Source organism: Python bivittatus, unplaced genomic scaffold, assembly GCF_059951505.1.
Source record: "Python bivittatus isolate LINGU-HERP-01145 unplaced genomic scaffold, Pbiv_v1 ctg000610_np1212, whole genome shotgun sequence".
Lineage (NCBI taxonomy): Eukaryota > Metazoa > Chordata > Lepidosauria > Squamata > Pythonidae > Python > Python bivittatus.
In genome coordinates this window covers 55,364,079-55,388,350 of record NW_028277088.1, presented here as the reverse complement: position 1 = coordinate 55,388,350, position 24,272 = coordinate 55,364,079, and the positions used below count along the sequence as shown (strand labels likewise).

The window sequence follows — 24,272 nt, the reverse complement described above, 5'->3', positions numbered from 1 at the left end:
ACTGCCTGAGTGGATCAGATTATGAGGTCTACCACACATGAGGAAAACCCTATGTTTGCTTTAAAGATGCCTCACAGCCCTTACATTATTGGTTTCAATCTGACAGTGGCACATGCCAATATTCAGAACAAAATGTGGTTCTTAATCACCTTGGAGAATGGAATTTTTGGTTTTTGTTCCACCATGTTTGCCTGCCATGGCCATTCTCTAACATCATATTTCTCCCTAGAATAGAGGGAAAAGCGATGGAAGCCTTCCCTTCCCTAGAAGCTATAGATAGCTCCCTAGTCCTCCAGCATGGTTGCAGTTCCTCTGACAAGAGATTTTGCTTCCATACTGATAGCATTGAGTTGAGGCCTATAAGGACAAAGCAGGAAAAAGGTACAGGAGATTTGGGATAATTTGGGTGTGTAACAGTAGTGAAACCAAGTTGTATGAATCCAACCAGTTCAGAACTATATTTCCAACAATTGCTGACCAGATACCACTGGAAAGCTAACAAGCGTAGGGAAGAATCATTGCCATGTTCTATTGTTTGCTCAAGCGTTCAGCAATTTAGCTTCCCCGACTCTAATAGGGAAACTCCATCTAGCAATGTCACTGCCTAATCTATTTTAAGACCACTGAAATAGTAACCCTAATCACATTTTATGGCAATTAACTTCATTACTGAATTGAAGTTTAGGCTCAAGAAAAAAAAGTTCTTAAAGCCCAATGGATGGATATACTGTAAAAATGCTTATAGCATAAGATTATCCGTTTTTATCAGTAATGGAGTCAGTTATTTTTGGATTTCCACACTAAGGCTGCATTTTTCAAAAAGCTGGCATGTAATTTGTGAACGTTTAAGATGTACATACTCAGAAAATGTATAATATGGGATATCTTAGCTACTTATTTTCTTAATAGACTGTTTTTGCCTATTTCTGTTGACCTTCTATTATATGTGTCAGTCAAATGTTTTAAGCCCTTATCGTAATGACTATCCCAAAAATTGCACTTGAAAGCTATTAATTTCTTGTAACTGGAACAAAACTAGCATACATATTAATTATTTTATTACCCCATTACATACTCATATGCTGTAGAAACCTTACAGGTGGGAGAGGATCACACGCGTGGCAGCTCCATTCCTTTTGTTCCCGTTGGCACATTTCATCACCTGAACAACTGTTTCATGTTCTGAGCAAAGTAGGATGACGTTCTACATTATGCATCTTAAGGATTTAATAAATAAGTACTAAGGCAGCTAACGTATTCATGATTCAGCATTGTTTAAACTGAAGGCTGATCTCAGCTGATTCATTTCTATGAAAGCTCATGCAACAATCCGTGTGTTAAGGCTTCAAGGTTCAGAGAGCCTGTCATTTTGCTTTAGGAGACTCACGTTGCATCCCTTTGGAATTTTATTCCCGTGTTCTGTTAAAACAGAAATTCCAACTACAAGGTACAGTCTGGTGTACAGCAAAAACAAAACAAAATCACTTTTGCTAAAAGCGAAATAACCTAAAAAGGCTTTGCACACAAAATAGAGTTTATAAATGAAGAAAGCCTCTTCTAACTGAATGCATGGGCAGTTTAGGATTGGAAGAGAACAAGAAAGAGCTCACACCAAAAGCAGCTGAGAATAATTTCCTATGCCCTTACCTGATTTTCTTTCCCCCACTCACTGCTGCTCCCTTCGGTAATCACTTCTTTCATGTGGAGATAGCCAAGTGCCTGACTTGGAGAACCTTTATATATAAACCTCTTCTTTTGTTGGCAGGAGGAATTTCCTGCTGAATGACTGCAGCCAATAGTAAGCCATACACATACTCACAAACACATACACATATTGAGTACAGAGAAATGCAGGTGAAGAGCTGATGGCAAATGTGGGCTGGATTTTTTAAGCAATTGGGATACTATTTCTTTTAGTAGAAATTTGGTATAAGGAAAAAAAAACAGTGCAGGAAAAGTGAAAAACATGGACTGGATTTTTGCCCCTTAAATATAGCTACACATGTATGCATTTTTTAAAAAAATCTTAACATTTAGATGGAAATGAAAACTAGCTGATACTTCATTCATGACATTTCATTTCAGATGAGAAGATTTTGTTACAATCAAAAACAACAATTCCAGTATCTGAGTCCAATATTTCATGGTTTTAGTGCAGCCCATCTGGAGGACATCAGGGTGGGAAAGCATTGTGGAAATTGGTACTTTTCCTATATTTCTGAAGTGCTTAATTTTGAGGGGCTAAAAACACAAAACAGCCAGTTTTGTGTAGTAGTTAAGGCACCAGGCTAGACTGGGAGTTCTAGTCCCATCTAAGGGACGAAACCAGCTGGGTGATCTTGGGCCAGTCACTCTCTCTCAGCCCTAGAAAGGAGGCAATGGCAAACCGCTTCCGAAAAGCCTTGTCAAGAAAACTGCAGGGACTAGTCCAGGTAGTTGCCAGGAGTCAAAAACTGACTTGAAGGCACAAAAAACAAAACAAAAACACTTTAGAAGACAGGTATCCCTTTCAAGTCCACGAGTAGAACCAATATACTCTTTCCGTTAAAAATAAGCGCTGAATGCATGATTCCAGAAGAAATAAGCACAGGAAGTAGAAATGAATCAGGCCCATATGTTTTATGTTCAGCCAATGTTCTTTGCTCAGAGAACAGGGGATTTATAAGTACACAAGATTACCCCTGTTGCAATGCCTTCTGTGTAATATTGGACTCCAATATTGAATGTGTTGTTTTTGATTGAAGAAAAATTGGAATATCACCAGTGAGATATCAGCTAGCCTCATTTCTTATATAAATATATAACTAAAGAATTAAAAAGGATAAAAGCATACAAGACAGCTGTATTTGAGGTCAAAAATCCAGTTCATGTCTTTTATTTTGCCTGAATTGTTTTTTTTCTTATACAGAATTTCATAATTCCCAGCAAGCATGGCCAAAAGATGCCTGCTTGTGATGAAATACCACCAAAAAATTAAAAAAAAAAGGAAAGTGAAAAGTGCTTGTTACATAAAAGGTAGAATAATTTTCCATTATTAAATGGCTAATATTCAGAATATAGTCCACTTACTGTATATGTGAATCAAATAGCCTTAAATACATACAGTAGTTAAAACCATGGTCCTGACTTGATCCTCCCCCACAAACGCTATTTAAAAACTGAATCAGTTCAAACACTGTTCCCCAATTCCTGAACATATGGAGTAATAAAGGGACAACAGGAATGTTTCAGATAATAGTATTATTTATTTTTGTCATTACGAGTTTGGCTTTATTTGTACGTTTCTTTAAAAGCTTGTGATAATCATAAACATATCCCAATATCACTGGCTAGGTCAACTAAGAAACAGGCTTCAAATGTACGTTTAGCTGGTTGGTGAGTCTACTAAGCAATATGTTAAAAAAACAAGACAAAACCTATGTATCTGTTGTTATTGTATGTAAGCAGAGGGTAACATGAAAAAGGGACAAGCTGGTTAGATGTTTCGAATGGGATCTGAGAAAAAGAGTAATTTAATTAAATTAAAGGGACAAGATCAGAACCGTGACATACCTAGCTCTACTTTGTGAAGGAAATATTAGGAAGGATGTTATTCCTTGAGATAAGAGTTTCACATGAAAATACCTGACCCAGTTTTATTATCTGGGGCAAGCTATATGGTAAGGGTAATCTCCACCCAAATGAAATGATTATGGATAATGGAATTTGATTCCATGTGAGATCAAATTTTGAGGTGTTATTCCACTTAATTAGCATTGTCCCCCTCAACAGGAAGATCTAACCTCCTTTTCTAAAAGCAAAAAGAGTGGACAATAGCTTGGGAGTGAAGCAGGAGAATAGCCTCATATAGCTTGCCCAATTATTATCAGAAACATCACAATTTAAAAAAAAAATTACATGGAATATTTTAATAGTTCTATTTTGCTTTCAATAAATTTATGATCTGGCATTAAAAAGCTTGCTACAGATTTTGAACAAGATTTCAGGTCCCTAATTTATACCATGAACTAGGGCTGTGCAAAGTATTTGGAAGCAGTATTTCATGAAGTATGTGAGTGCAAGGAAGGACCCCTCTCTAAGTGTTACAGCAACCACATCCTTTGCAAGGCTAGTGTGGGGGTGGGTGCATCATAGTCTGCCTCTGGCTGTCTGGAAGTACTTGTCCATGTACAGACCATGCTTCTGATGACATCATTAGTGAAATGAAGAGGCTGTGCATGTAGGCACACATACACCTGTAGACACATGTAGACAATTGGGAACAGTCTTCCAGGCAACCATGCCAGCTTTACGAAGTACGCATCTGCTTTAATGCTTTGAAGAGGGAGCTAAACACTTTGCAAAGCACTTCTTTCAATTGCTGTGCATAGATGTACTGTGAACTAACATCCTATGATCTTGTGATGATTGTACAGGTAAGACAACAACCAAAAGTATTCCCTAGAGATACACAAAGCTGCTACCATGACATGCAAAGACACAGTACACCCCTGTACTGTGAGATTTCTTTAGAAACTCAGGATATAAGGAGAGCCATGTTAATCTGTGTTAATCTATGGTAAGAAAGAGTCTGATAGTACCTTTTCAGATTCAGATTAACACATTTTATTAAAATGTTATTTCAGATTTATGCCTCTTAATAAAATGTGTTAATCTGACAAAGGCCTATCAGACACCTTCTGATTCTTAGAAACTCAGGTACGTAATCTTAAAACTCCTTGGAGGAAAGTCAGGATATAAATGTGATGAATTAAATAAGACCATTCAAGGAGAACATTAACAACTAAATGTAAGCATACAAAAATAACAGCATTTTTCACATACGCTGTTCACACCTGCTGAGCTACTGCTTTGCAAATTACTAGCTGACAGATTCATCAATCAATATTCCTATTCACAAGCTCTAATGATCCCTTCAGTAGTCTCCATTTCTATCTCCCTGGCAACATAGTTAAAAACAGACCACGAATACTTTCTCCCCTTGAAAGAGAACAAGATCTAAGAGTAAGAGGGAAAATTGCATTCTTATATCTGAGAAAGTATATATAAATTTTTCTTTATTTTTATTTTTTTTAATTTATTTTTATTTTATTTTTCATGTGTTAAGGTTGCTATTATGCTTGTAATCTAAGTACCCAATCCTAAAGCTGATACCCAGAGATGGTAGGGTGAAGCATAGAGAGTCTCTGCCAGTTTTTCTGGGCAGACAGAAGCATCCCTGGGCATAAGGACAATTGCTGCCAGAAGTTTGACTCATGACAGCAGTCAGTATAGACCAAGCTGAAGCATCCTGTGGTTAGGCAGGAAGGCCCAGCTTTAGATGTCCTGTATCTCAAACCATTTCTCTCTCCCCAGAAGGGGTAATGACTAAATGACTTCTCTGTTACTGTCATAAGGGAAGGGGACTGAAAATGCCAGTGGGGTCAGGGATGAGATGGCAGACCTGCTAGTTGATCTTTCTCAGCCCTTCTTGCGACTGCTCTGTATATTGGTCTACTTCATTCTCCTTCTGAAGTTCCACAGTGGTTGGAGACTGGAATTAATTAACTGTGGCTTCTAAGACAATAATCCACTTTTATAGGAAACTGATGAGATTAATTATTTATGTGACCTCTGGCATAAAAAGCTTAAATGTCCTAACTTTAATCCTAACCCTCTTCTGGTAAATCAGTGAAGGGTTTCTTTAAATAACATGAAATAAGATTCCTATGATCTTAAAGTAAGGTTAAGACAATAACAGCAGCAACATTGCTTCATATATATTGCATATCTAAGATAATGCTTAATCACCTTGCAGTCATCTCGCTACTGAATATGAAACTCAGAAATCAGAACATTAGCTTATATGGAAAGACTTGTCATATTATTTCCATATTTTTGGACTGAAGTAAACCGGAAAAATTGTTCTATTATAAAATATGCATATTTTCTTCTTGGCTACAGTATATCTGTGGCATCTGGATTTCACCAAGATATCAAAGAAATTATGGACTTTTCTGGCATGGGGGCTGGCTGTTATGTCAGTTCAGTTTTAACCTTGGGGTACTCTTAACCCAATGGCTTCCTATATGTTCTATTATCAAAAATCTACTGTGTGAAATGAATCAGATAATTATGAGTTATTTAATATTTCAGCTTGGACCACTCTAAACCATTAATATATCTAACCAGGAATAGAATTCATTTAATTTTGAATGCCAGATGGATTGAAGCATTAAATCTTCAAAAATGATTTCACCCTAGATAACGAACCATTAAAAATAGTTACTATTTTAGGATTGATTGTTGCTCATCTTTTCTCCGAGGGTTCAAGGCAGCGTGCATAGTGCTTTTCCCACAACAGCCCTGTGAGTTAGAGCAGGCGAAGAGAGGATGTCTGGCCCAAAGTCATTCAGTGAGTTCCACAACAGCTACGGATGTTAACCAAGTCTCTTTAGGTCCAACATTTTATCAGTTACAAAATATGGCTGATTGATTAACTCTTCTCTTATGCAAAACTATCATGTCATCTCTAGCATCTCATACACAACATCAATTTAGATGTAGAATTAATTTCTGTGATAGGACTGTGATAATTGGAAAAAAAAGCATTTGGCTAAAAGAAGATAGGAAATTGCTATGAGACAGTATGGATTTTTTCCCCTCCAGGAAACCCACATTTCACACATTGGTATAAGTCAATTATAAATTATCACGACTTTTACACAGCATGGATTCTTCCAGGAACAATCTGCTATTCTTAATCATAATGAGTTGATACAAGGGTTCTTACATCCTCTGACTAACCTGGACTCAAAATCACATAAGAAGACAGAGAGAGAGAGAGAAAATCAGGAGTCAGGTAGCACCTTTTCTGAGTTCTATTTTTTTGCCACCACAGACTAACACAACTGTCCCACTACACACACACACACATGCACAGATATGTCTTTTTAAAGTTTAAAGAGATCCAGTAGGCATGAACAAGGATGCGATAAAATGGAAACACTGATAAGCCTTCTTAAATTATGGCTAAATAAGCCTTAAAATATGGATTTGTTTTCCAATCCTCAGGTTAGGAATACTTTAGGATTCCCTTTGTGAAGTTTATTTATTTATTTATTTGGGCTTCAATCCTGCTAATTTCCTATAGACTCTAAGTAGTTTACAGAATGCCGTAAGATTAGTTTTTTAAAAGATGAATAAATCTCACTCCACAAATCGTGATAATGCCATCTTGCAATGAGAGGCTAAACATCCATATCCTCAAATGCCTTCTTTAAGAAGCAGGTCTTTACAGCCCTTCAGAAGCCCAAGAAGGTGGAGGAGGCCTGGATATCCAAGGGAAAACTAAGGAAATGGAGGGAAATGGAGATTACAGGAATTTGCTCTCCCTTCTTCTATCCTTAGACACAGCTCAGCTTATGGAATAATATGTTTTATGTGCATGATTTATTTTTTTTTACTTCTTTTTTTACATTTGATTTTTTTAGCAGCCCTACACCCTGAATTTGTTAAATTCTAAATGAATGTAATGTCTTACGAGCACTTGAACAAGATGAACTTCAACCTTACATCCAGACTCTAGATTAACTCTGGCAAAGTAAATGAAGAATAGATGGATACATTTATAAATAAGATGTGTACTAGAAGTTCTTAAAAATTATATCTGCTGGGAACAAGAGTAGGTTATATTTTTGACAACTCCTACTCAATTCATTGGTGTCTTAATCCTTTCCAATGACTTCTGGTGTTTTGATGAAGCACCATTAGAGTTCTCTTGAATTAAAACATGGAATTATATACTTTTATTCACTTTTCTTACTCCATAGACAGAGAAATTCTCATTGATGTGCAGTGATAAAAAAATGTGGAATTAATCTAGAAATAATTGGACACTTGGTTGATTTGAGTTGCTGGGAGTTTCTTAATAAGAAGGAAAATGTTACTTTGCTTTGATTGGATGCTCTGCTAAGTACTGTAATTTTTGAAGAAATTCATGCAGAGATAATCAGACTGAATTTCCAGAGGCATAACTATATTATTCTTGCACCAAACTAAGGTCATGTCCTAGACATGTTAAAATTGGAGGCTTAAATGCTGATACATTTATTTTGACAAAATATTCAGCAGTTGGTGCCCAATTTGCCAAGCAAGTGAAGGAGTCTTGGCTGAAGCGCTAACTAGCAGTCTTCCTTAAAAAACAGCCTTTCATTTATATTATTATACAATCTTTATTTATACAGATACTATTAAATAATATATACAAGGCTGATCAGCAAACTATATGATGGAGACTACTGCAGCACTGTGATTAGACCTGAAGTGTGTCCCAACAAATAAAGTCCTCATATTTAATTTCATCTATTACTCTATATTCATCTCAGCCATAAGCTTTTATCCACCAGTGATTTTTCACCTTCATTCTGATAAGTAGGCAGTGACATTATTCGAGAGACAGAAAAAAGAAGCACTAGGATTCTCTGACACATATATATTGCAGTTTCTTAATGCTTATTTGTACGGTCCACTTTATAAAGCTGCCTGAGTCACAGCGGTGAGATGGCTGGGCATATAAGTTAAATAAATAAATAAAGCTACTACTGTGGGCAGGTAAGGCAGGTGACTCACAGCAGCCTCGCCACTGCCTAGATTGGAAGGCATTCCCCAAATACTGGCTAAGGGCCGATCCATACAATCAGATTGCCTCAGTGTGACTATGGAGTGTGAATTATTTTTCAAGGGCAGACATGTACAATGTCATCCTCTTCTCACTCTCAATCCACCAGGAAGGCACCCTTCATCTGTATTTTCCTGTATCAAAAGTAGCATTTTCTGCCTTGGGCTGGTTCAAGCAGGACTATCCAGTTTGCCTGCTTCATTTCATTTCATTGTGGTCAAATCCTTCCCCACCATTGGCTACTATGTATTGTGGCAGGAACACTCCTCCCCTCTGGTCACTGGCCTCCGGGTCATTTTATCCTGAGTTGGTGAAATAACCACACACGGGAGTATTTATTTTTTTAACAAGTTCGCTGATGGAAAGGCACAATGGTAGAACTTTCTTACTTTTAACCAGGAGCAATTGACAAGAGGTTTGCCAGCTTCCCCTTTTAGCCCAACCAGCAGGAATAATGATAACATTGTGGGGGTTTTGGCATTTTCCCCCTTCTTTTTTATTAGTCCACCAGTGGATGCATCAGATGGGAAGATGGCAAATACAAGAGGGAGTCAATGGAGGAGGCTCATACAGAAGGGATGGAAACTACATGTGTTCAAAACCCATCCATGGAAAATGAAGCTATTCTTCTCAATATGGATCTTTTCCAACATCTTTCCAGCATCTTTCCTTTTAGCATGGCCCCTGATTGCTGGATTCCCCTGCCTCTTTACTTCTCAAGACAGAACAACAGGCCATGGTTGTGATAAAAGCAGAGGAAGGGGCTGAAATCTGGAAATAATCTCTTAGGTCAGGTTCATTTCCAGCAGGTTTATGCATGGGAGCCAAGCAGCTTAAGTGTGTAAGGTAGAAAAGCCCCAAATGGGCAATAAAACAGAAGAAGATAAGAGGATTAGAGCCTTTTCATACTAGCAGAGAAGATGCATATGCATTAACTAACTTAGATACATAATTGATCCCTCTCACTGGAACAAACAAAAGAACAGCGAGAATACAAAATGGAGATCCTTTAATAATACTCATTATCAGCTTCATATTTGGTGTGGCCCTGAGTAAGACACTTCTGGGTGAGCTCACTCCTTTTGCCAGGCAGGCAATAGCGGAGGAACACTGCAGGGTGTTGCAAGTGAAAATGGCAGCTGCTGCAGACCCTGAAAGTGAGAGAAAAGCATTTTGCTTCAGCGGCTCTTGCTGATTCTTCTGGAGAAGGTGTGCTGTCTGGTCTGCCAGGGGGTGCCTGGCTAAGGCCCAGATGTGCTACTGCACGCACTACCAGGGGAAACTTTTCAACCCAGCCTGTAAGGACAAGGGAAGGACTGAGAAATGTGCTTAAATCCAACTGACATTATATATTTGGATTTCCAAAAAGTCCCTCACCTTAGTTATTCTGCCTAAGTAAGGGCTGAAGGACCAAAAAGAGAAGCTTTGAATGCATGGAGACTAAAGATGCTACTAATAGAGAAAATTTTATTATTTATTTATTTATTTTATTTATTTATTCAATTTCAATAGCTGCCCATCTCAGACCAGTGACTCGTGATGATGGATTTTTAATTGTTCTGAAGTGGAGGCCATTGCTACACCAGTTTTGTAGACGTGTAGAGGACAGAAAGGAAGGAAAATAGCATTAAAAATTTTTTAAAATAATTTATCTTTTCCAAAGGAAATGTGACTCTTTCTCTAAAGGCGAGGACTTTGATTGTTTTTAACATAAAAGTAGTGTTTAGATTTTGTATCTAATACTTTTCTTCTAGATGCATCTTTAATTTTTAATATAGGTTCTGTGCTATTCCATTCTGAACATACACTTTTAGCATCTCATTTTACAGGAATCAACCTGCAGGGTTAATGTAAGGACAGTGGGGCTGCAAACCTGATGTGGCATTGGGCCCTCGACTTCCTTAAATCAGCCCTGCTCAAGAATTGTCACGATCAAGGATATTGCCAAACTGTCAACTAATGAGGATAAATGAAAAAGACAAAAATGGGAAGTATCTTGCAATATCTTATACAGATGAAGGTAATACTTTCTCAACTAAGGATATGAGAACAAGTTATAATGAATATATGCTACTCATTTCAAGCCCAAATCATTGTCTGTTCGCATAATTATCAGTATTTGGATATTGGATGTAGGGTTTCAGAACGTTCATTTACAGCAGAAATATTTATAATAACTCCCTGAGAAACTCAGTGAGAAAAGAGGATTTATGCCCTAAGTAAGATAAATGTAATAAATAATAGCATGAGACTGAAAGGTGTCTTAAATTTTAATTCTGAAACTCCAAAAGAAGAAAAAAACACTACCTCCATGGTATCAAAAATGGGAAAGCCTTGATTAAAAAGACGTATTTTGATACATAAATAAGAGATAAGAGTGCTATATGAGCTGAGAGCCATGGTACTACAATGGAAGTAACAGAATGGTTTGAGAAGAGCAGTTAAGTACAATAGTCCTGGATTAAAAATAAAAATCCAGAAAAAGGAAGTTTGAGTTGATCAAAAAGGTTGCTAACATTTGTTTTTTTTTCTTAAGCAGTCTTGCCAGAAGGCAAGACTTTCTCCTTTAACTGATAACTTGGTGTAAGCAACTTATCTCTGTCGTTGGATACATCATCCCCTTCTACCAAATTGTTTCTTTCATTTTGCAGAGTACTGGAGGACACCTGTACCTAGTATCCTACTTTCCATCTCATTCTGCTACTGTTATGTACATAAACTGGAATGACCAAAAGACTTTCTCTTTGGGACTGTCTATGCCAATTGTTGCCAGTATTGTTCCCAGTGACTTGGGAAAGTTCTGTACCTTTTGATGGATAGAATAGAGATATATGCAATAGACATAGATCATGCAGATTCTGCCTGTGGTTCATGCTTCTCCCTTCTAGTTTTTACTTCCCCTTGTCAGTTAATTTTTTTTTATGTTTGCTGATGTTTAATCAAGCTATACTTTTGCCAGCTGAACTGAGCGCCGTGTGTGCTTGCTGTAATCTAGATATAGAGATTGACTTGGAGTGTGCTGGTGCAAACTAAATTGGAAATTACCCACAGTAATTTTCCAACATCTGTTTTGTTTGAGACAGTGGCTTCTAAAAAATTCTCTGCATCAACTGAGGTTTCAAATAAATGGAATAATTTATCACTAGTTATATGCTATCAAAGCTATTTGCCACAGTTGCAGCTTTCTCCAGCTTGGCATCTTCTAGGTGTAACCTGTTCTATTTATACAGTAGACAAGAGAAGGCAGGTGTTTTGGAAAACATTTGTGTGTGATTTCAGGCATGAAACCACACACAAACAATATATATGGAACAAGGGCTGACCCATATACATTTTATTCAATACAACGTATTCCAAAACTCTGAAAATGTGGCACAACCTGCTATTGATATTATTAGAACTTTTCAATCTTATATTTTAAGGTTAAGTTAAGAGTGAGAACTACCCATCTTGCTGGAGGAAGGAAATCCAAAGCAGAAACGTTATGAACAACCTTTCCTCTGGAAGGGTAATCCTTTAGTGGAAGGGCAGTCAGAATGGGCCTTCTGCTCCTGGTAGGAAGCCTGACTTCCAATTGTTTAAAAATTACACCAAGAAGATGACCCTATCACACATCATGCTGAAATGAAATGAGTGTAGAAGGGAGCAAGAACCACATGTGGATTTTTGGGTGGGAAGAGTGAGTTAATTCTTTTTAATACTTGGAATAATAAAAAAAGGACATTATTTAAATTTCTGGAATCTCAACATTCTAATAAAAGTCTGATAGATACTTCCAGCCTCTCTGGGCACTCTTTTCTGGTGTAAAAGAATGGAAGGAGACCAGAAAAGTTAATTTTTCTGAATTGCACTGGGAAGCTTCCTTAGACAAGAATGCAAAAGAAGTATGTTTATGCTGATGTCACTAAAAAGGTACTATGGCTTTAGGCATTTTCATTATGCAGCACCTGACTAGAACTTTTTTTAAAGTTAGTTAAAATTTTACAGCCCATTTAATCCTGAGGATTTAGGAAAGGCCTGAGAATTTAAACACGTTATCATAAATTTGGGGGGTTGTTCTGAAGAGCATTTCAGGGATCTTATAAAGAGATTTAGACTGTCAAGGGAAACTTTCTCCATCCCAAGAAAATATAATTTGGGTAGATCTAAGGGGAAATGTCCTGAGTGTACCTAAACGGGAAATGATTTATTCCTTTGTCCTATCAGTTAATCGGAGTGTGTGTGTGTGTGTGTGTGTTTGTGTGTATGTGTGTATGTGTGTGAGAGGGCGGGGGTGGGGGTGGGGTGGGGGAACTCAGCCCAAACTGGAATTGAAAAAGATGTTGAGTTGTTTCTGTTCTCTGCACCATGGTGTGGATTCCTTTAGAAATCTGAATCTTTTGAATTGTAACAGCATCTTATATTCTACTGCATGGATGTGTGCTAAGGAGACATATCACAGGAAAATGCCATGTATCTGCAGGTATCTCTTCTCAAGGAAACTGAATCTTGGATGAACCTGCATTTACAAACAGGTACAATTTAACCAACGGCAACCTCCTCAAGACTGTCAATCTCCTCCCCAATTCTTTTGCGGTGCTGACAAATTCTTCCTTTCAGTCAGACAAGCAGGTAAAACCTAATCACCCTTAGAGAAGAAGAAAAAACTTTATTTTAGTCAATGACCAGCAGGTAGCAAAATATAGTAGAGATATTCATCATTTAATGTCCACTTGTTCAGTGACCATTTGAAGTTACAACGGCACTGAATGAGGTGTACTTAGGGGTTCTTGCAGTTGTGGTTGTTGCAGCGTCCTTGCAGTCACATGATCGCAACTCAGTGACTGATTCTTAATTGCGACATTGCAGCATCCCACGGTCACATGACTGCCACTTGTGACCTTCAGTGCCAGCTTCCAACAAGCAAAGTCAATAAGGAAGCCAGCAGGAGGTCACAAATGGCATCACGTGACCACGGGATACTGTGACAGCAAGGGATTTGCCTAACAACAGCAGTTGGGACTGTTGGAACTGCCAACATAAGTTGATGTGGTCACATGCTAACAATAGAATATCAATACTTTGTTACAGTTAGTGACTAATATAATACAGAATAATAAAACAATTGATGGATATGAAATAATAGGATCCTATGCTCTCATAAATAATTATACAATTGTTCCCTTTCTGCAGGCAGTGTAACAGACAATAAATACCAGAGATACAATAAATCAGGATGGCCTGGGTAATTTGCTATTAATGGTGTCAAATAATGGGCAGATAAAAAGGACAATATAGAAGAAAGTGAGCAGTGGTTTCCCCATGTCCAGTTCCACATGGGCAAAGCTGGTCAATATGAGGATTTTTTTTTATATCTCCCTACCAAGACAGCTGTAGGCAAAACATTAAATCATGCTGATGTCATAGCCTGCCTATATTTGGATATTTCAGATGCCTTTAGGTATCTGGCTAGAGTAAGGTTAAAAGCTGAACATCCAGATGGACCCCGACTGGCTCATAGGATTGAGCTTCCTGGTTTTCTATATCTATTATTGTCTGCCTTATCTTGGCCTTGGCTTGATCATAACCTAAGGCTAGTATTGCCTCCAGAGAATAGCTACAATGATTCAACTTGTATACGAAGGAGCTTTTCCATTCCTGATCATTTATCTGAGATCAAGGGGCCAGACCACTAGGGTAAAAGACTGTTTTTAACCAACAGTTCAGGGTATTTGAGTACTGTACACTAGTTTCCAGCCACAAAAGGACATTAGATACTGTACATTGTAGATGTGAAACAAATCTGTATTGCAATTAGATTTGTAATGACTGGGATAGGTAAGAATAGCTTCAACAGCAGCTCTTCAGAAGCTGGAAACAAGTGATGCTATTATCCTTGGTTGAGTTTGGTGGTAACTGCTTTGACCCTAATCACAATACAGATTTGTTTCACATCTCCAGTGTAGAAGTCGTACAGAATCTAATGTTATTCTCTGGCTGGAAATTAGTATACTCAAATTGATACAATGATGTGCCAGGATCCAGTCTCCACTGAGTGCAGCTGAATGTGCCTTGGACTCTGCAGGCCCTAAGCAATGGCATCAGACATTCTTCCCTCTCCCAATGCAAACTATTCTGCCACACATTAATTGACAACACCAAAGAACTATATAGTTTTCCAACATTCCAGTCTGGCATCTGTTTACTCATCTAGCATCTAAGACTCTTTCTCAGGACATCCAACCTCTTTTGCTTTCTATGCCCCCCCCCTTTTTTTGCAACTATCATCTTAGCCTCATGTTTTCTCATGAGTATGCTTGGTTTCCTAAAGTTCATGTGTTTTGTGGAGCATTTCTGGAGAGAGGAACTTTGCCTGACTCCTTCTGAGATGGACATTCAACCTTGTCATCATGCCATAATCCTTTCAACTCAGTGCCAGAATTAGATTCTAATTCAGAAACTTTCCTAGCTGCATTTTAACAAAAATTAAGGAGCCAGAAAACATGAGTACAACTCTCCCAAGATATAATTTACTTATCATTTACTGGTATTAGAATAGTGATAAATATTATACTTGCATATCTCTATTTTTATTAGTTGACCCATAATTTTCTTAAACCAATGAGAGTGCTTTACCAATCATATTTCAAAATGGTTAAGAGATAATTTAGATATCTCTGCACATAATTTCATGAAGAATAAGAAGTGCATCTATGAAATGTATTTCAAATAATTCACACCATTCTTTTGAAGTTTTTGTTGTACAAACTTATACAAAATCAAACTTGGCAAAAGTCACCACCACCACCACCACAGATTTACAATTTCAAGCCAGGTGACTTCTACACATTCTGGGGAGAAGGGAATAGGAAACACCTGGTGGAAAGAAATAGGGGTGGCGTTTCTTGCCAGCTTTATACTTCCATGAAATTTCTTCTAAACCCACACAGGCACGAACACTGAAACTGATGATCAACCAGTGATGTGCTTCAAATCCAGAAAGGAAAAAGGATGCACAAGTGATGACAGGCCAACCTGCTGCTTCTTGCTCATGCTTAGAGTTTTAGTGAATACATTTCTCTCTCTCCCCCCAGTCAGTATTACGATTATAAAACTGATGGGGGTGAGGATAAAGGAATACCCTTCTATCTTCCCTGTGAGACACATCAGGCTGAGAAGCACTTTTATCTTTAATAATTAATATCTGCCACCACCCACCTAAATTAGTCTGAGGCTAATTAGGATGAATTCAAATGTGTCATGCTTTGGCCCAAAAGGGGCAAACATTCCAGTGGGTGGGACTGGCCCTTTAAATTAGGAAAAATATTCAATCAAGTTCAGGATTCTAATTCAAACGTTCATTAAATAAGTAATAGGTGAGTAACGGAAGTAAGGAGATTGCACAAAAAGAAAGGCTAGCTATATTTACAGGCTAGCTATCTTTACACAGATAGTTTTAGTTGTCTCAGAAACTTAAACAAAGTACAGCATCCAATCCTTTTATCAGTTCATGGAATAGCTGTACTCTTGGAGACAGATGCCTCTTCCAAGTCAGCCAAAGTTTTCTGTAGGGCCAACATAAGACATTTTGCTTCGTAAGGCAAAGAGTAAGATGGAAAGGTAGGATCTATCTTCCGTATTCCGAAGCCACTGGACTGCATTTGAATTTTATTTTTAGAGATAGGACAGGAGGGCCATGAAGCACAGAAAGCTTTGTGCTTTAACATCTGGTGCTATTCCCAGTGCCCCAAACATCTGCTGATAAAGCCTCATTCTGCTTAATAATGTGATTGGGTCTGGCAAAGCTTTTGGACTACACAGATCACTTGCTTTACTGTTATTGAAGGAGTTTTGTAAGTACTTCACAAGTAAGACATAAAAATTCTTTGGAGGGAGATGGAATTTGGGAGTTCAGCATTAGAGTGTACCAGAAATTGTTTGGGAACGTTCTTAAGATAAACTTCAATTTGCTGAAACATAATGATGTATACAAGAAACCCTTAAAAGTACTATTGTAATCTTTCTTCTTCTTCAGAATGTTAAAGTCTGATTCACAGACAGCCGAGCTCTGTACATGGTTGGACAAACACTTTCCAGCCCCTGCTTTGCAATGGAAAAAAAAAAAGTTGCATTGCCCCTCAACCCCCCATTAAAGGATGGAGAAAAATTAATGGCTATTCATTTTTTTCTCCTGCCCTGCAGGAGGTATTCTGAAAGTACTGGAGTGGTTCATTGTCAGTGTCTCTGACTCAGTGATAGGATTGGTTTGACAAACAGTTAAGTCTGACTCCTATTTTTATACCACAATTACCTCAACAGGGCAGGCCTTTTGAAGTTATGAAGGATGTAAGACAAATCACTATGACAAAAACTGAAGTCATTGATTTTTCATACCATAGAAGCAATTGACATTTTATTTATTTATTTGTTTTATTTATTTTGCAATTTGAAATTTAACTCTAAACTCTGGATGGCTCATAGCTGGAAAAAAAAAAAGGAGAGAACAGTATATAAAAAGGTTAGTTGAATAACCTACTGATTAAAGCTAACATCCATGTACACATAAATAAACAATTTCTGAAATGGGTTTTTACCTATTACTTTTGCTAGAAAGAGTGACTTCAGTGAGCTGAACTGGAGGCTTGATGGTCCTGGCATGGTGTAGCTTACTGGGGGATAAAGATCCAGCTGGAGAAACATGAAAACAAAGATGTCAAACTTTGAAGACTGCAGGCTAACAAAGTTACTGAACTAGTTCTTCCTTGATGAGATTACATTACTCTACTTTCAGGTGTTCTTGTTTCATCCCTGATAAGCAGTGCACCACAGTTAGCATCCTCAGGAATCAAGGTCAGACCATTCTTTTGAAAAGGAGCCTTCAGAATATGGTGTCACATTCAGTCCCATACCGCCTCAAATTCACATGGTCACATAAATCCACAAAAAATCAGTACTGATTTTCTGACTAATACATTTTATTAAAAGGCATAAGCTTTCAGGATCTGCCACCATAGACTAACACAACTCTCCTTCTGTAAGATCCACAATATTTTCTAATATCCATTAAGTGAGAAACTGAACTGGCAAATGTAGAAATGACAGGCATTTATTTAATCCCTCACCATATTTCTGGTAGAACTAACCAGATTGCAAAAGAAGCCTATTCAGATTTGATGCAGATCCAAATGGTAAATTTGATGCCAAATTTTGTTAAGATAGAAATGAGAGTAAGAGAAAAAAGAGAGCATTCTAGGTTTAAATTTCAGCTTCAATTTTTTTTTTTTTTGAAGAGAAACATAGAATTTTGGATCTCTTTGTTAGAGAATCAAAAACACCCTACATTTATTTTGAGACAATTTGACCTTTCTATATTTGAGACATTCAGACTGACAATTTGTTTAAATATTATTGACTGTAACTCAGATTGAAATTAGGGGGTAAGAGGAGCTAGAAATGGGAATGTGGAGAAAAGGATGTAAATTTCACAGCCCAATAAATTTTGGCATGCTGTTATAAATAGTAATGTTTAAGTACAAAAGCTCCCAAAATTCCATGTTAATTATGAACTATATAAAGCATAAATTAGGTACATTTTCATGCAGCTTTTTAATGTTTACACTGACACTTTTAGTTAGTTAGTTAGTTAGTTAGTTAGTTAGTTAGTTAGTTCTATATGAAAGTATTCAGACATTCTTGGCCAAATGCTACAAATGGCAAATGCCCCAAACAAAGAAGGAAGTTGGATGCAAATTACATACCTTGACTACAAAACTTTAAAATACTATGTTAAAAGTACAGTGCATTTGGGAACTGAATTCTGGTTCTTTGACATGATATATATTATTATAATGGAACCTAATCTGGTAAGAAAAAAGCTATCAGATGATTAAGATCATAAAAAAATAAAAATAAAGTTTATTTTTGGGGTGATACTGCAAGCAGTATCTATTGGATTTACAGGAATATCACTGTGCATAAGTGGGTATATATTGTTATTTCCCACCATTACAGGAATGTGAGTATCTTTTGCCAAGGAAATAGTAATTTCCATGAAACACAGACGCTAGTAGTCAGTTTATATGGAGGATTAATATGCATATCATAGATCTCAAAGGCTCAACCATTCAGGAAAAAAAAAATAACACTGTCTCCATATGAAATGGCTGCCAGACTCAACAGTTCTGGGAAAATGCAGCACTCAGTGTGATTGATTGGCCGGGAAATGCAGAAGTTTTTGTTTTGCTGGCAGGAGTCTTTCTGAAAGTTATGAAATGGTGACATCTAGTGGCTGTCAATGAGTAAACCAATAGAAGGGGAAGATTTGCACTGCTCCTATTCTTGGTACTCTATAGCTTTTTCTAATAGACTTGAGAGCATAACTAACAATACCAAAAACATTATATGGATGTGTTACTTGCTTCCTATCTTTTTTTTTTCCCCACACAAGAGTTCTCTTCTGTCAGAGTTGACTTATGTTTATAATTGCATCACAGTACAATTGAATATCAAAGAAGGAATGAAGTTTTGGGTTTATTTATTCTACAGGCCCTGGAGAAGCCTGATTTTGTGACATGTAATTTAATAATCATCAATAATAATAAATTTTATTGTACACCATCCAGAGTCTTCTGAGTGGTATTAAAATGGTTAATAAAAATATTCAATTGTAGTTTGAGATTTTAAAATGCATTCCAGTTAATGAATTATATTTTCTTGAAGAGAGGCACGATCCAGGAAAAACATCTGTACCGGAAAAATATTTAAGAACATAATGAATATGTAATACCTGAGATTTAGAAATTCCTCCAGCAAGGATTTCTAAATATATGGTATTACTATAAAAAGTAGTAAATTCAGTACCACTTCAAATTTGGTACTATTGCAGACACGACAGTGTCTCTGCACATTATGATTCTGTCTAATAGTCATATTCCTGTAGGAAAAGTGGGATTTAAATCTAAAAAATAAATGAATTTCTTTTAAATAAAATCTGACATGGGGCCTGGTAAGGATGATCACATTTAGCTTTCAGAAAAGAGGAAAGAGGCTGGAGAGGAGCTAGTTTCATATAAAATAAAGCAAAATAAAACAAGCGCTCAGAAGCTCCATACAATTCTCATTGTCAAATATTAAGGCTTTTGAAAAATGATTATGACATATAATAATAAAAATTTAACATTTTAATTAAAAATCAGGCTTCTCCAGGGCCTGTAGAATAAATAAACCCAAAACTTCATTCCTTCTTTGATATTCAATTGTACTGTAATGCAATTATAAACATAAGTCAACTCTGACAGAAGAGAACTCTTGTGTGGGGAAAAAAAAAAGATAGGAAACAAGTAATAATAATCCATTGATCAATGCTCTTTATCATCTATTTCAAAGATGAAATAAATGTTTCATATATATTTCATTCATAGATTGCTTAAGTTTTCTCCACCTTTTGTCTGCAGTTTGTCTGTGAATTCACATTTTCCCAGGATATTTAATACCTAGCAGTGATGTTATTATCCAGCCCCAGCCCCAATAGAAGTAATTGCTGTGCATTTACCTGGAGAACTATGTCCTTTCCCACCCGTGTGATATTCACACTGTGCGGCTGTCCATTTGACACATTCCTGTGATCTACATCGATGTTGTATGGCTCTTTAGCACCTCCAAGTTTGTATCGAACCTGTAAATTTCCTACAGAATTAAGTTTTAAATAGTTGAGTGGTTTTTATTTCATTCTTAGATTATTCCATTAAACATCCTACTTTTAAGTTTCCACACCTTTCACCGTTATTAAATATTATGTAAAGTTAACCGCAAGCACTCTCAACTCCTGGTGCCTGCATCCATGCAGGTTTGTTTGTTTGCTTTTTGGCTGCTATATAGAAGTGGTTTGCCCACATGTTCTAAAAATTCTAGAATTTTTCAAAATTCTAATCCTGGAATTCCAAGGTTGTCTCTCGTCTGAATATTAAGCAGGCCAACCCTTCTTAGCTTCTGAAATCAGGCCAGATTGGCATTGTACTGTCACCTGCTGATTGTTATAATGAGTTGAAATCCAATGGATATTTTACATCCCACAGAGGCAAAACCAGGGTGTGGGGATTCAGCAGGGAAGCACAGGGGTCCCTACCAGGTGCTTCTGTCCTATATACAAAACATGTTCTCAAAAATCACTTTTCAGCTCCATCAAACTTTTGTTGTACAATGGAGATGTAATATGTGCAGGGAAAAAAAAGGGGGGGGCAAATTACTTACCAGATGGATTCACCAGCACTGCCATGTAGTCCTGAGAATAAGAACTGATGTACAGCAGGATACAAGGAGCTTTGCTAGTGCTGAAGCTAAAACTGATCTCTTCTTTATTGAGAGTCAGATCTGGTACAGAGTTCTCTGATTCTTTGGAGCTCAAGAGAGTTCTGCTCCCTGAATCCTTCACATTATTTCCTACAAATGAAAAATTATACCGGAGCCACATTCCCTCTTCAAAAAAGGCTCCAACATCTGGTGGAAGGAGAAACAGAGAAAATTAAAGTAGAATGGCATATGATATAGGCATTGCTTTTAGAGATATGGGCAAGTGTGATTCACAGCTTCATACATTACACTGCAATGGATTGGTGTATTTCTCTTCCTTCCCATCACAAACCATTTTACCTGCAGAGTACATCCTGGCTTAATATCTTGGTTAGTAAACAGACATTAAATAAGGTTCCCCGTTTTGTTTAAACAAATTAGCATCTCCATGTTTTATGAAGCAGACGATATAATGCTCACATTTCCCCAAGGGCTTTCAATTTGTATGTTTTTAAATTTGTCCAATAAAAGCTGCATAATGCTAATACATAAAATTTAGCTGTGGTCTTCAGTCCCTCTCAGATATCCTAGAAGACCTGGACTTCTTCCAGGTTTCAGGCTCCTGGCGAAAATATGAATGAAAATTACTGGAAGAAAGAAAGAAAGAAAGAAAGAAAGAAAGAAAGAAAGAAAGAAAGAAAGAAAGAAAGAAAGAAAGAAAGAAGCATTACACATACATGTCATTACATGTCAAATTAATGAGACATTAATTTAATATTTTTAAGTTAAATAATAGGCAAGTAGCTACAGTTGAGCCTTTGCTTTGAGTCTGAGCTCAAGGCTGATGGCCTTCTAACTGGTCTGTTGGCCTCACAAAGGCTACCCCTCCTCTTCATATCAAGCATATTTTACTATATTTTAGCAAGGCTGAAAAGGGACTGTTAAAAATGTGAAGGTAAATGCTGAGTAAAGAAAATATAAAAGATGTGATATACGCATTTTAAGGAGACTTCTTCAGAATTCTAGCAATGTTTTTAGGCTTTGCCATTACCCTGTTTCAGAATAAAAACATATTAATGTATTAGAAGTGTCGCTAGTGAAGTCTCATAAAACAACTTCTTTTCAAAACTCTCTGTGGTGAATTTATAGCTGTCATTCTACAGCAGAAACAATAAAACATGTCCAAAATACTAAAACTGAAAGCAATTCCATTTTACTTCTTTCTTCCTTGTAATATCCAATTTGGCTGCCTTTGATTGAAGATTAAAATCTCCAGCTTACATATGGGTACTATCAAACATGAACCAAGCCTGACCCCACTTTATGTTTCAATGGTATTCTGCCCACAACATCAAACTTCTCAGATCACTGGCTTGTTATTGATTGTTCCCAAGACCAGGCATTTTCTTAAAGGCCAACGTTCAATATCTATAGTTTGTGTAAACAGGCTGCAAGGATTGCCCCAAATGCAGAGTAAAGATATGAATTGATTCCCCCCCACCTTGGAAGGCCTTAGTTAGGGTTACCAAAAATATTTAGTTGATTATCTACCTTTAAATTATATAATCTATTAATAATGTAATTGCTTTATATATTAAAAACTTTAATAAAGGTATCCTCTGAAGATAATAATAGCTCCTTGTTGGAAAAAAAGTCCATACTCTAGAATCTCTCTCTTCTTTCAAGGAACTTTTGTGATCGTCCTAGGCTACATTCTCTTTACACAAACCGATTACGGGGTGAAGGCTTTAGGAACCACTTCTACCACATTTACTTTTGAAGATGGGCAAGAATAACTGTAGCAGCTCTTCAGGCTTCTGAGGGGCCTCAGAATTTTTTAGTAATGAGGGATCAACCACTGTTTGTGTTTCCGGCCATCTCAACAGTTGAAAATATGAAAGTCTTTAATTAGGGTTACTAAACCTAAGCTGTAGAAATGCAGAGACCCACTAGATGGAAGCAAAGGTCATAACTTTTCTGTAACTCTTTGGTGCCATTTAATGGTTATCCAGGTATTTGTAGGCTGGATATGACATCCCTCTGTTAACCTTCACTCATCTTCAGACTGTAACTAAAGGCACACTTCTTAGACTGAGTATGTAAGATGTTTCACTGGTTTACCACATTGACTGATGAAGAAATCTGGAGAATCTGACAGCTTTCACATATATGATCTCAGTTGTTTGATTAAGGTATTTCCCTAGATTTGTAGTTGATTTTAGCTGATTTTTATTTGTAAAGTTGTATATAAAGTAGTTTAATTTGCTTCTTTTCTAGCAATCCTGAAAATAATCGATTTCTAGCATGCATTACCCAGTATTAGTACTTGGATGCCTTTATTCAGTAATTCCACCAACAGGAACTGTGACTGAATGGAGAAAGTGTACTGTCTGCCATCATGCCAGGTGATCTCCCACACAGACAAACTGTGCTTATGGGTAGCATCCTGAGTTTGTAAAACGAAGCAGATGAGGGGGTTTGATACTGTCTCACAGAATGGGGGAAGTTGAAATGGACTAGAAGCTGGTGTGAGGTAGGTTGGGGGGAAGCTGGGGCAGGTAGCGGGGGGAAGAGAAGGAAGATAGCTAGTAAGCCAAGTGGGAATTAAGCAGTCTTGGGATGCTGAAGAGATACAGGATTCAAGATCACTCAAGTTAACCAAAAAGGAATTGGCATAGCAGTTGCTATGTAAGGAAGAGAGAGAGAGATGGGAAAGGAGGAGGAGGACGACGACGAGCAGCAGCAGCAGCAGCAACTCTCCTTAAATGGTAGCCCAGTCTACAAGGAAGTCCCCTACATGTCAAGATTCTTCCTTTGGCAGAAAGGGAAGACATTGAAGCTTTCTTTGTGATGTTTGAGGGGTGTGTAAATAGTCCAAAAGGGAATGGGTGGCAAGTCTGGCAGCTGGTCTCGCTGGAAAAATATTGAGACCTTATTCTAGACTTTTCAGTTAGACAGGTGGGAGAGTATGAGAATGTGAAAAAATGATTCTATACAGGTAGAGTATTTAAAGATACACACTGACAGAAATTCAGATAATGCTCCCATGATCTGCAGGCCTGAGTTACAGAATTGTGGGCCAGGCTGCTGGATTCAGGAATCAAATGGCTGCAACTCAGTGTAAAAAACAGTGAAGACATGGTAGAAGAAATAGTTCACAAACAGATCTTGGAAGTCCTACCAAGTTCAGCCAGTGCTGGATTCAAGAGCACCACCCTAATACAGGAAAGAGGGCAGAAGAAATCATTGAGGATTATTTTGTGGACTGGACAGCCTTCTCTCCTTTGTGGAATTCAGTGCTTAAAGAAAATAGTTGGTACCACTCTTCTGGACCCTGGTGTGTGTG

At 37.3% G+C, this 24,272-nt stretch overlaps 1 protein-coding gene across 2 annotated transcripts in view; it reads right to left on the bottom strand.

The window, feature by feature from the left end:
- The window catches only part of CNTNAP2 (contactin associated protein 2), a 1,202,163-nt gene that overhangs the window by 36,975 nt on the left and 1,140,916 nt on the right, over positions 1 to 24,272 (bottom strand). For both annotated transcript variants that reach the window (XM_088150062.1, XM_088150063.1), the window contains exons 19-21: positions 20,888 to 21,133; positions 20,190 to 20,323; positions 17,233 to 17,326 (exon numbers count right to left, since the gene is read on the bottom strand). In XM_088150062.1, coding sequence (XP_088006188.1) covers positions 17,233 to 17,326; positions 20,190 to 20,323; positions 20,888 to 21,133 — 474 coding nt within the window. The remainder of the gene's footprint in view (positions 1 to 17,232; positions 17,327 to 20,189; positions 20,324 to 20,887; positions 21,134 to 24,272) is intronic.